This window comes from Mugil cephalus, chromosome 18 (assembly GCF_022458985.1).
Source record: "Mugil cephalus isolate CIBA_MC_2020 chromosome 18, CIBA_Mcephalus_1.1, whole genome shotgun sequence".
Taxonomy (NCBI): domain Eukaryota; kingdom Metazoa; phylum Chordata; class Actinopteri; order Mugiliformes; family Mugilidae; genus Mugil; species Mugil cephalus.
Genome location: NC_061787.1, coordinates 9,612,872 through 9,625,252, shown reverse-complemented (window position 1 = coordinate 9,625,252; position 12,381 = coordinate 9,612,872). Strand labels below are relative to the sequence as shown.

The 12,381-nt window shown below is 43.4% G+C and overlaps 1 protein-coding gene across 1 annotated transcript; it reads left to right on the top strand.

The window, feature by feature from the left end:
* The first annotated feature begins 921 nt into the window (after positions 1-921).
* Positions 922-11,976, top strand: LOC124995583 (protein MLP1 homolog). Its single transcript, XM_047568074.1, has 10 exons — positions 922-990; positions 1,635-8,556; positions 8,643-8,745; positions 8,958-9,039; positions 9,130-9,238; positions 9,359-9,490; positions 9,855-9,944; positions 10,068-10,211; positions 10,289-10,473; positions 10,564-11,976. Exons 2-10 carry the CDS (start codon positions 1,636-1,638, stop codon positions 10,730-10,732), a joined length of 7,935 nt encoding a protein of 2,644 aa, XP_047424030.1. The 5' UTR covers positions 922-990; position 1,635; the 3' UTR covers positions 10,733-11,976.
* The last annotated feature ends 405 nt before the right edge of the window (positions 11,977-12,381 follow it).

Here is a 12,381-nt window from a genome sequence, read left to right as displayed (position 1 = left end):
GGCGAGAATCAATTATGCATTCATCCTCACAATAAAAACAAGTGTATTATTCATTAGACACACTGATCACTGTTCCAATCCCACCCCAACCACCAACCCACCCACACGGTTACAGGTCATGATCATTAAGGAGTAAGAGAATAAATACATGGATAAACTAACAAAACAAGGTAGAAAAAAAGATGGAGGAGGGCACTGCTGCATTGAGTGAATGAGTTATATCTAGATTTCATCTTAGTCATTATTAAGGGGTTCCTGCAATACAAATCTAATGGGGCCTCCATATCTTGAAAAGGGAATGCCTTGATTGTGTATCTGATTTTTCTAGTGTCAAGAAACACATAACATCTCTAACCCAACAAGAAAAGGAAGGAGGAGCGTGTTGTTTCCATTTGAAATGAATCAAACGTCTTGCAAGGAGTGTATTGAAAGCCATGATGGTCTTGTTAGTTATTAAGATATTCAGAGGTTTTGCTCCTTCAATGCTAAGAAATATTTGAAGAAAACCACAACTGGAAGATATTCCAGTTGAATTCACCTACTCAACACTGGGCTAAAATCCATATATAGCTCAGACATGAAACAACTACAATGTTCATTAGAGTTTACTAAAGAAAAAAAAAAATCTATTTTTACCCATTTATCTGTAACTCTTGTGAAATTATTGTTCTATATTCTCTTTAAAACATATATTACACAGATGATTTTTTTTTAAATTGTGCCTATGAGATGCATTTTCAACATCAAACTTCACGAAAATGTGATTCATTTTTATATATTAAAATTAACAATAACACGTAAACCACTGTGAGCTGCCTGTTTCTCACACTTAAGTTAAAATAAATTAAAAACAAAAAACATTTATTAGAAAAAATCTCGATTTTCAGTGCCACTGCTGCTGCGTCACATCCGGCGCCTCTCTCCGGAAGTACAGTTAATTTTTATTCACAGGGAAAAAAACAGCTGTTGTTGGAAAAAGAAAACATCAAAGTGAGTTTCACCAATGAACGCCGTGCTTTCGTCTTTTCGCTGGTATTATTGTCGTGAGGACCGGTCCGTGGACCCTCCGCTCGGTCTGTCCGGTCGCTGTTTAGGCGGACTTGGAGCAGCGAGTCTCGGTTTGCTCATTTGTTGCGAGTTGGCTGCTGCTAGCGTTAGCTCCCATCACTGTGGGCTCCCAGATAGCCACTCTTAGCTAACTAACTGACCATTTCCGACTGTGAGCTCGACTCCCCGTGACAGCAGTGATTGTGCGCCTTTACACAATGAGATAAATTGCCTGTATAGATGTTAAGTAAGTGAGCAAGGATGCGTTGTACATTGCGTGACTCGCTAGCCATCTAGTTTAACTACGATTTGCCACTGTTTATGTCGTTAGCCTGCCTTGTTGCTTGTAGTAAAGCAGGTTACACATGTGGAAATAGATTATATTTCATGCTATTTTAATACAAGTTGGATATAAGTACGGATGCATGATGTGAGTGTCAGCATTTGAAGCTGTGCTCTCTACTCAGGAGGATTTCCTTTCCTTTTTTTTTTTTTTCACTAAAAGGGAAAAGAAACTGCATGGTGCTAGTAAAAAAATATATGACTCCTGTCCTTGTGCTAACTGCTGCATTTAATTATTTTCACAGAATGCCAGCCCCAAAGAGCGAATCAGATCCTCACGAGCCACAGCCCAAGATGAGAAAGTTGGATGAGGATGGAGAGGCTCTGTCATCCAGCCCTGCACCAGCTACTAATAATCAGCCCATCAAAGCGGGAGATATGCGAGAAATGAAAGTAGCCCCACGGACTAAGAAAAAAATGTCAGTGGAAGGGGTGAATAAGCCTGCCAAGTCACCCAAACAGAGTTCCCCCCCTAAGGATTCCAGCAAAACAGACTCTGACCCGCCTGTCAAAAAAGCCAAGCTCCTGAAAGCCACAAGTGCCTCCTGTGGAGAAGCTCCCACACAGAGAGCTAACTCCAACGCGTCCCTGAAGCGAACAGCCTCCACGGAGTCTGATGATGAGCTAAGTAGCGATGACAGTAAAGTTGACTTCTTTAGAGAGAGGGATGACGAAGACAAGGCACGCTGCATCAGGAAATACTCGAACAAAGCCAAGCGCAAAGCTGAAGAGTCATCTTCTGATCCAAATGAGTTGAGCCAGGGTTTACCATCCCCGCCCGTGGGCCCTGTACAGATGGACCACGATTATGGTAGATTCTCAGATTTGCTAAGTGTTCCAGGCACGGGTGAGACTCATCAAGATGAGATAAAAGAATCTTTCACACCTCAAGAGGGACAAGAAATATCCGTTAATGCAACACAAGAGGTGACGAAAGAAACCTCAATTTCTGTAAGCACTGACATTGGCACCAAATTTGAGTCTGCTGTTGAAGACAGTAAACACAAGGAACTACACAATGTAGAAAGCCAAAAGCCTGTGGATAACGAATCACCAGCATCGCCTAGAGAACTGTTAGATCCCAACACTGCGGAAATCCCTTTCACATTTGAGGATGACAAAAAGGAAAACAAGGATAAAGCTGATTCCATCCAAAGCCAAAAGGATGGAGATAATGAAACGCAAGCATCGTCGGTAGAAACACTAAGGTCTTTTGGAGAGGATAATACAAGTTGCAAAAGTGTAGAACAAGCAGATGGAACGATGCATTTGGTTTGTGAATCAGAAAGTCAGGCAGACCTGTGTCCTGAAACTAAGGAGAACACAAAGTTTGTTTCTGATGGAAATGAACTCCATTTAAATTGTAAAACTGGTGAAGATGAGCCTGGCACACTGGGAGTTTCTGCAAGTGACAGTAATGTTATACCAGAACTAGCAACGTCAAACGAAGCAAATTCCACGCCACAACAAATCCTGGTAGAAAGCTGTAATCCAGAGAGTCAAATCGATGAAACTCAGTCTATATCTGTGTCTGCTGACCATTCAGAGACTCAAACAGACCTCAGTGTCAAAATTCAAGTGACTTTTGAAGAAAAATCCAAATCTATAGACACGCCACACATAGTCACCAGCATTCATGATGATGTGAACACAAAAATACATTCTGGGGAAAATCTTGAAGCTGACTTCCAGTCAACCCAGACTGTTGAGGTGCAACTGAGCCACACCTCTCAAGCAACTAACAACACTACGGAAATATTGACACCTGATTGTGAGACCGTTCTTGAGGAAAATAAAAAAGAGGACTTTTCTGAATGTTTCACAGTTCCAGAGAGCCAAATAGCACCGCAAGAGGAAATACAAAATGAGGAGACCCACAAACTTCATGACAACACGGCGGAAATGTCAGTAGAAGCTAAAGAAGAGTCTGCAAGCACAGAAAAAGATAAGGACACAAGTGTTGAGTGTGCTGTTACTCAAAATAGTCAAATCACTATGGATATAATGACTTCAGTGACATCAGAGATTTCTAATCAAGATGTTACAGTGGAAACACAAAGTCAGAAAACTCACGATGTTTCTGGACCTACCACAAACACATCTACAAATCTTCCTGAGCATCAGGTGGGTGAAAATTGTGAAATTATAGACGGCACAGTGAACCTTGAATGTGGAACTGATGGACATGAAAAAATAGAGACGCAGACTGAAACAATATCAAATATCTCTAATCCAGAACAAACTGAGGAAATGCAAATGCAGGAGAGCCAGAAAGTCAGTGAATCTACTACAGTCATATCTACTGAGGTTCCTATCGTAGTTGATAGATCTGAAAACATGCAAATATTTGAATGTGATGGTAGATCAGAGAGTCAAAGCAAGACGGAAATGCATGAGTTTTCTAATCCAGCAGATAAAGCAGAATTGAAAACCCAGGCAAGCCCAGTCAGTGAACTCAGCACAGGCAAACCTGACAAGGTTCTAAAAGATGCTGGAACTGCAAATCATAGGAGCAGTGAAGAAGCTGAATTTATGGATGCTACGAAGAATCAAAATGAGGTGGATGTACTGAAAGCAGCCACCACTGAGGAAATCAGTAACATGATGCCAGTAGTCGACATACACAGCCAGGTGAGCCAGATGGTCGATGAACCCATCACAGATGTATCAACTGAATTTCATGGGGATCATGAGGTTGAAAAACTCACAACGGTAGAAAATGACAACAAAGTGAACTTAGAGACTGTGGCTGCACCAGAGAGTCCAATCGAAATACAAACGGAGTCAACAATGGACATTTCAAAACCAGACCTGATGGTGGAAATACAAAAAAGCCAAACAGAAGTGGCTTTGCAGATTAAAACATTAGAGGAGAGTCCTAACAAAGCCTCTGTAGTGGAAATGCACAGTCTGGAAAACGAAGACGCCAGTAAACATACTGCAGATGAAACATTTAAACAGGTTCAGCAAGACCAGATGACTGCAAATCTTCACATTGTGAAACATCAAGATAACACGGTTGTTGAAGGTGCAACTGTTAAAGAGAATCAAATCAGAATGGAAATACAGGTTACATCAACATCAGAGATTTCTCAAGCAGCCTCTTCAGAGGAAATACAAAGTGAGAAAAGCCACAATGAGGTGAATATAGAAACCGCAACGACTTCGGAGGATATTTCTAACACAACACCTGCAGTGGAAGCACGAGAGAACCAGGATGTCTGTGAACATACCACAGATGTATGTACACAGTCTGTGACAGTGGCAGAGAATAAAAATGAAATGGAAACACAGGCTGAATCAACATCTGAGGTTTCTATATCTGCAGCTCAAACTCCAAGTGAGAAGAGCCAGGAAGTCCATGAACCTGCAAACGACATATCGGAGGAAGTCGAAGAACGGTTAAATGTTACTTCAAATGATTGCAACGAAAATGGAAACAGTGCTGCCACTGAGTCAGTCACCACTACAGAGGGTGCAACAGAAATGGAAATACAGACAAACGAAATACCGGAGGAGATTTCTAATCTCACATCCACAGTAGAGATCCAAAACCAGGGAGGTCCTGATGTCAGTGAGGACACAACAGACACTGAAATACAAAAAGATTTCATCAATACAGAAAGTGACTTAAACAACGATAAGGTTAATGTTGAATGTTGCAGCACTACTGAGAATCAAGTAGAGATGGAGGTGCAGACAACAGTAATATCAGAAGAGATTTCTGATTCAAGACCTGATGTGGAAATACAAAACCAGTCAAGTCAGGACATCACTGAAGTAAGTACAGCCAGTGATGTTCAAAAAGACTTGATGAGCTGTGAGAGTAAGCAAAATGAAGTCGAGGATGCTTCTGAATGTGTTGATGTCCAAGAGATTCCAACTAATATTGAAACTACTTCAGCTCCAGAGGAGGCTTCTGATCCAGCAGCTGTAGCAGAACAGCAAAACCATGTGACAGAGGAAATCAATCAACACACCATGGCCTTATCAGAGGAGATTCAGAAGCCTCTTGCTATCACTAATTTGGAAAACAACAAAAATGACAGACAGACAGAGCCTGGTGCTGACGATGTCCAAGGGGATATGGATGTAATAAGTGGATCAATAGAAAGGGCAGATACTGCATTAGAAGGAGAAATGGGAAGCCAAGTGATTAATGAGGTCAAGGCTGACAAGTCTGTCAGTAATATTGAAGGACAAGCAGAAGGAGCTGAAAGCAGTGAGGTAATTGTTTTTGTCTGTGGCCAATCAGATGACAGTGATTTCGTAATTCAGACATCAGAAGAGCAGATTAAGACAGCTAATCAGTCGGAGGTTCATGAAAACCAGATAGTGTATGAACCCATTAGTAGTCCAGAGAGTATTGACGGCAGAGAGGTTTCTTCGGCAGCAGAGGATCATGTCGGTGTTTCTTTACTGGACGTGCAGAGCACAGAAGCTGAGGATATGCAGTTTTCTGTCAAGGAAAATGACAAAGAAATTGTTGAGTCACGGATGGAAAACAAAGAAATTAAAGAAGTTGGTGTCTCAGTCAGCCATACAGCAGTTGAGATGGAATTACAAACTATGGATGTACCAGAGAATCCTGTGCCTGCACAGCTGGAGCAGGGTAACCCCACTGCGGATGTGAAAGACTTTGCATCGATAAGTTCTGGTGATGGTATCAGCGTGCCAGATGGCCGGTCAGAAGATGCCACTGACAAAAGTAAAAGTAATGGTTTTCCAGAGTGTGTTCCTGCCACGGAGTTGTCTGAACAGCTGCAGGAGGATGCTGGACTCCAGGAAGTGACAAATATCACAGAGATAACACCTACAACTGACACTCAATCTGCATCTGAGGATTTTGTGATTTTAGAACCAGTCCCAGAGAGCGAAATCCCCTTTGATATCGTCACTCAAGCTGCAGCCGAATCAGGTCTGTCGGCCTCTATGTCAGAGGAAGTTAGTCCAGACGATGTGGTGATGAGAGAAGTGGAAAATGAAAAGATTTTAAATGGTTCCCAACAAACTGTATGTCTTGAAGCAGAAGTACAGCAACACGAAGCAACTGATGTGGTTGAAGATGCCACAGAAAATAGCTCAGGTGACCAGGAGAATAAGATAAATATTTCAGCTTTAGAGGAAGGAATTCAGGTTACTCAGAATTCTGACCAGCAGTCCACATCTGGAATAAAGGATATTAGTATCTCAAATATGGAGGAGACGAACCTTAAAGCTCAAGGCACAAATAAGGACTGTAATGAAGTGGTGATGGAGAATGCCGAAGGAAATTTGAACCTAGAAGAAGTGCAGATTCTGGAGGATATAGAGATTGGCCACGAGATTGTAGTTGCAGAGGAAGAGAATGAAGAAGACAGCGGCGTTACAATAATAGAAAAACCACAGGAAACACCTGAGCTAGGTCTTCCCAAAAAGTCTGAAGAAAAAGTAAAAAACAAAGATGACAGTAATGCGACCAACATCAAGCAAAACAGCACTACTGTAAAGACCGAAGAGGAAAAGAAGGAACAAGAGGCACAGAAACCCAAGAAACAAGAAATGAATACACAAGCAAGAACCAAAGCTCGCCTTGCAGCCCTGGCTGAGCAGAAGGCTGCTGCAGCTAAGAGGACAGCAAACAGACAGCAGCTGAACCTCTTAGCCCTGTGCCAGGAGATCGCCGAGGACATTGCCACAGACAGCATGCTGTTGAAGAGGATAGAGGAAGAAAAACAAGCGGCGGCGGCAGCGGCAGCGTCCAAAAGTGAAGCCAACAAGAAGGAACATCCACCCGTTAGCACACAAGATGCAGACATGGTTGGTGTTGCCACCCCTGCTGGACCAGAGGAGTGCTCTTCTTCAGTCACCCCTGCTGAGGAAGCATCGGCCGCCCAGCTCCCGACGGCAGATTCATCCAAAACCAAGCCTGCTGCAGAGCCTCAGAAGAGACGTTTCTTCATCACACAGGTTTCAGTGCCCCTGAAAGCTCACGAGAAAAAGAAGCTAACTCGATATCAAAGACTAAGACAGGTGGAGCTGCAGAGAGAGAAAATGTCTTGGGCGCGTGTTAAGAAGTTAAAGTCCGACCAAGCAAATCAGATGTTTTCAGACATTGATTGGCAACCACCTTTGGCTACATCGGTGAGCCCTGCCACGACAACTCCTCCACCTGCACCCAGTCCATTAAAGACATCCCCTCCAAGTCCTGCTACAGCTAGCAAACCTTCTACACCCAAGACCGAGACTCCCAAAGTGGAAACTGTTAAGGCTGAGTCAACTGAGACTGGAATCCCCAAAACTGAACCCACTAAAGCGGAAACCTCCAAAACTGAGCCCAGGAAGGCCGAAGCTGCTAAAACTGAAGCCAGTAAAACTGAACCTTCTAATACAGAGGTCCGTAGAAGTACAAGGCAAAGTAAGGCTCAAACACTGAAAGCTGCAGCTGCTCCGGCGCCTGCCCCAAAAGTAACCAGGTCAGCGGCAAAAAGGACCCTGCCGGCAAAGCCTCCCCCCATGCCCAACGGGCTTAATGCTCAAAAACTCAACGTTGAAGTTGAGTACAAGCCGTACAAACCCAGGCCCAAGTACTCCCCTGATGACTTCGAACTAGATGACGACCCATTACCAATTAAACCGACGAAGCCAAGTAACCAGTCGGGTCTCCAGCAATCAGCTCGCCCCGGCGTTCCCTCAAACCTCGCATCTCAGTCTAAACCCACAGGTTCACCACAGCTCGCCAACCAGGCCCGACTCAAAGCTCAGACCACACCCGCTGGACAGATCTCAGGTCAGTCAAAGCCCGGCGCTGCAGCTCCGGCTCAGTCAAAGCCAGCACTGTCAAAACCTACTGTTGCGACAACCGTCCAGTCAAAGGCCTCAGGTACACTTGCAACTTCGACAAGGCCTGTTTCATCAGCCAGTGCTCCGTTGAAGTCTCCTGTCTCGACTGCGCCGCAGCCTAAAGCTGTTTCAGCTACGAGCCAGTCCAAGCCTGCTGCTTCTGCCTCATCCCAAGTAAAGACAGCTGGTGCAAACGCAGCACCGTTGAAGCAGTCTACTCCAACAACAGCAGCTAGGCCTGCTGTTGCAGCCAAAACTGAGATGAGGCCTGCTGCTTCCAATGACATCTCTTTAGTGCAACAGAAACCACCAAATCCTCCATCAGGGGAAGACGGCAAATACAAGGTAAGACTAAAATATTTTTTTCCCAAAATATGTCAAAGCAACTTTGCGAATACACTGTTGATGTTGCCTCTCTCTCTCCTAAACAGAAAACAGCTGAGCCACTTTCATCAGTTCCTGCTGTTTCCCTTCCCCCTGAGGAGAGCTTGAAAGTGTGTGATGGCGCGCAGCAGTGTGAAGAAAAGCCTGCAGGTATCAAGCTGTCACATTACAAAATGCCGGGTGGATTCAGTAACAATTTATCCTCATTTGAACAGATAAATAACAAAATCAAAGTAAACACGGTTCTGTAGTATGTATTTTACCATTAACTGTCGTTGATTTTATCATTGTTTGGCTCAACAGCTTTCATAACTTTATATACCAGAGCGCAGCTTTGTAAAATGTGTAACTTTCTCTTACAGTCGCTACTGAGGAACCTTCTCCAGAGATTAAAAAAGAAACGGTCACAGCAATGGAGAAGCCATCAGAAAGGCTCGGTCAAGAGTAAGAAGTGCCTCCTAAGTTATTTTACTGTCTTTCTTTTTTATTTCATTTTTGAATCTAGTAATAATCAAATGTGTGTTTTAATCACAGCGGAGCAGCGAAGCATCACGACGGCGGGGCTCCCCTCTCCGATGCCTGCCTGCAAAAAGAAGTCAAGAAACTAAAGGAGGCTGACAAAGATGGCACCCAGACTATTATCGTGAGTGAAACTCCCGTTCTGTTAGATCGATATTGTAACGCTTTCACCGTGTTTTTGCGTCTGGCCACTGAAGAAACCGACTTCTTTCATGTCTGATTAAAAATCGGTGCCGTCCCACAGGACGCGGGCCAGAAGCATTTCGGGGCCGTGGCCTGCAGCGTGTGTGGGATGCTGTACTCCGCTGCCAACCCTGAGGACGAATCGCAGCATTTGCTCTTTCACAACCAGTTCATCAGTGCTGTCAAATATGTGGTGAGAGGAAGTCTCGTGTTTGTCTTGCCTAATATGTCGTTTGCTTCGAGACTGTTAGCGCAGACATTTGTGGCAATAAATAGATAATTGTTTTTATGATATAACTGCATATTACAACACTTGAACAGATGGGGTAAAACTGTATGAATGAAGCTATGAATTTTTGCATCAGATCCACACACTGTGCAGCCTATGTGAGTGATTTCTGTGGAACTGTATTGTGTTTCTGTTTACTTCTAGTTTAAAGCAAAAGCAGAACCACAATGTAAAAAAAAAAAAAAGTATGGATATTTGTCGGCGTGATATAAAGAACACAAGCACTTAATCAGGAAGCAAAAAAATAAAACATTTTACCTTCTCTCAGGGATGGAAAAAGGAGAGGATTCTGGCAGAATATCCTGATGGGAAAATCATTCTTGTCCTGCCAGATGATCCCAAATACGCTTTGAAGAAGGTATGGTTGCAGAGTCAGAATGTACAGTTAAACATCTTTATCACAATATTAGATATTTGCGATGTCGAGCTACCATCAGCATATTGTGTCTCTGTAAAATACTGTACAATGTCCACCCCTCAGGTTGAGGAGATCCGGGAGATGGTGGACAATGACCTCGGCTTCCAGCAGGTGGAGACCAAGTGTCCCTCTAAGACCAAAACCTTCCTCTTCATCTCTAATGATAAGAAAGTGGCTGGATGTCTCATAGCGGAGCACATACAAGAGGTAGGACGAGTTGTAGTGTGTCTTGATCTGTGAGTAATTGTTGGTTGCAGTGCACTGAGTTCTGTGGATGTCTACAGGGGTACAGGGTGATAGAGGAGCCCGTACCAGAGGGCTCGGAGGGAGAGAAGGTGATGTTTGAACGTCAGAGAGCCTGGTGCTGCTCCACAACACCAGAGCCGGCCATCTGTGGCATCAGCCGCATCTGGGTCGTCAACATGATGAGACGCCAGGGCATCGCCTCACGTATGCTCGAGTGCCTCAGGTCAGAGCGCCTGCAAACTGCCGACGTTGTTTCAACAAAATAAAATAAAAAGAAAAACGCTAACGCTTTCTTTTCTCTCATCCTGCGCAGGAACAACTTCATATACGGTTCATACCTGAGCAAAGACGAGATCGCGTTTTCAGACCCCACACCCGACGGAAAGCTCTTCGCCACGCAGTATTTCGGCACTTCTCAGTTTTTGGTTTATAACTTTGTGAGCGGGACGCGCTCCTCCCAGTCCGAAGCTAAAGCGGTATGACGGCGTTCGGGGGGGAAAAAAAACGACGACGGATTCGCGCGAGACGCTCACTGTCCAGTGAGACCCACGCTCACCAAATCGTGTCTGACACTGAATCTTCACGTGTTTAAAAACAACAACAACAAAAAAAAACTGTAAATTGACTCCTTGGAGAGGTAACACATTGGTTTAAATCTCAGGATTAAAACAACAAAGTGTTGTTTAAACAAATGGTAATTCACCCTTTAAACCCTCCCTGCATAGTATTTTGAAGAATTATTTTCTTTATTCATTTTTAAGTCAATATTCGGTTTTATTAGAAGGATGGAGGTTACAAGCATGACCTGACAGCAATAGAAAAGCATTTCATTGTTTATTTTGAAATTCCTGAGGAGCGTAACGTAAAGCCACAGCGGTTTGTTCTGTTTTCTATGCTCTGTCGTAACACTATGATACATTTAGGGTCCCTCTTTCCTGTTGACAGTGACTCTGCCATCAACTTGAGTTGTTTTAAAGCGTTGTTGGTCATTCTGAAAGGAATTTATATTGTTGTATCGAGCGGTTAATGTTTAATTTTTAAATTTTCACCTTTTAACGGGCTAATTTCAGTGTCCTTTTAGTTGTAATATTTCAAACGAACCATCACGACTCATTTCAAGGGTGTGAAGAGATGTGGGTTAGAACTGTAGCTCGGGCATTAATCGTGTTCTCTACTTCGATCACCTTGCCTGAAACGTTTTCCAAGCCGAGCCATATATACTGTACACCGTTTAGCGGGGCATTGTAGCCTATACTGTATGAGTGGTGTCTTTTAATTTCACAGAGGCTTTTGTTTGTGCCTGAATGAATAATGTTTGACTTAAGATGTTGATTTCTTTTCTTTTACACATTTGAAGCCGTACGTCACTCTAAGCAGTGTGCAACATTTTTTTTTTATTATTATTATTATTTTAATTTAGCGTAGTGTCATCCTCCTATTCCTTAGAATTTATATGTATATCAAATTATCATGTAGATTTATGCATACTATAACAAGATTTCTAATGAAAGATGAGCAAAGTCTTGATCAACGCGAGGGGTTCAGGTGAACCTGTGCCTCTCTTAACACACAGATTAACTGCATCTTTGTAATCCATCTCTTATTTTCTTCTTTCTCCTTGTTGAAGCTTTTAGAAAGACGTGTCGTGTGAGGAAAAGAAATTTGATTTATACGAAGCTGTTATGTAAATATTTATTTAAATAAACGATAAAACATTTTGGCTGCAGGTGGGAGTATTTTGTTGTGCTGTTGGCTGATGCCATCTAGTGGACGCTGGAGCGGTGCAGAAAGATTAACACCTTGCATTGTTTTGATACGCCATTCGCAGGACCGATCCTATAATGTGCAATATTTTTAAATGGTGGGAATAGTCCGGCGGTCGTGTTTTCTCTATGCAGTTGCAGATGTAAACAGCCCCCCTCTCGGCGCATTCCTCGACGCTCCTGTCACAACACGGGCCAGCTCGATGGCAACTTCTGAGAAACAAAACAACCTTAGAACAACATGAATGCTTCCTCCAACGGAGAGTGAGAAAACAGAGGTCTCCGCTCCTCCTCAGGCATCTGATGCTAATCAGCAAGAGAAAACAACGGCGCTCAGACTCCTGAGGTGTCTTTTAACGCACCGTCCA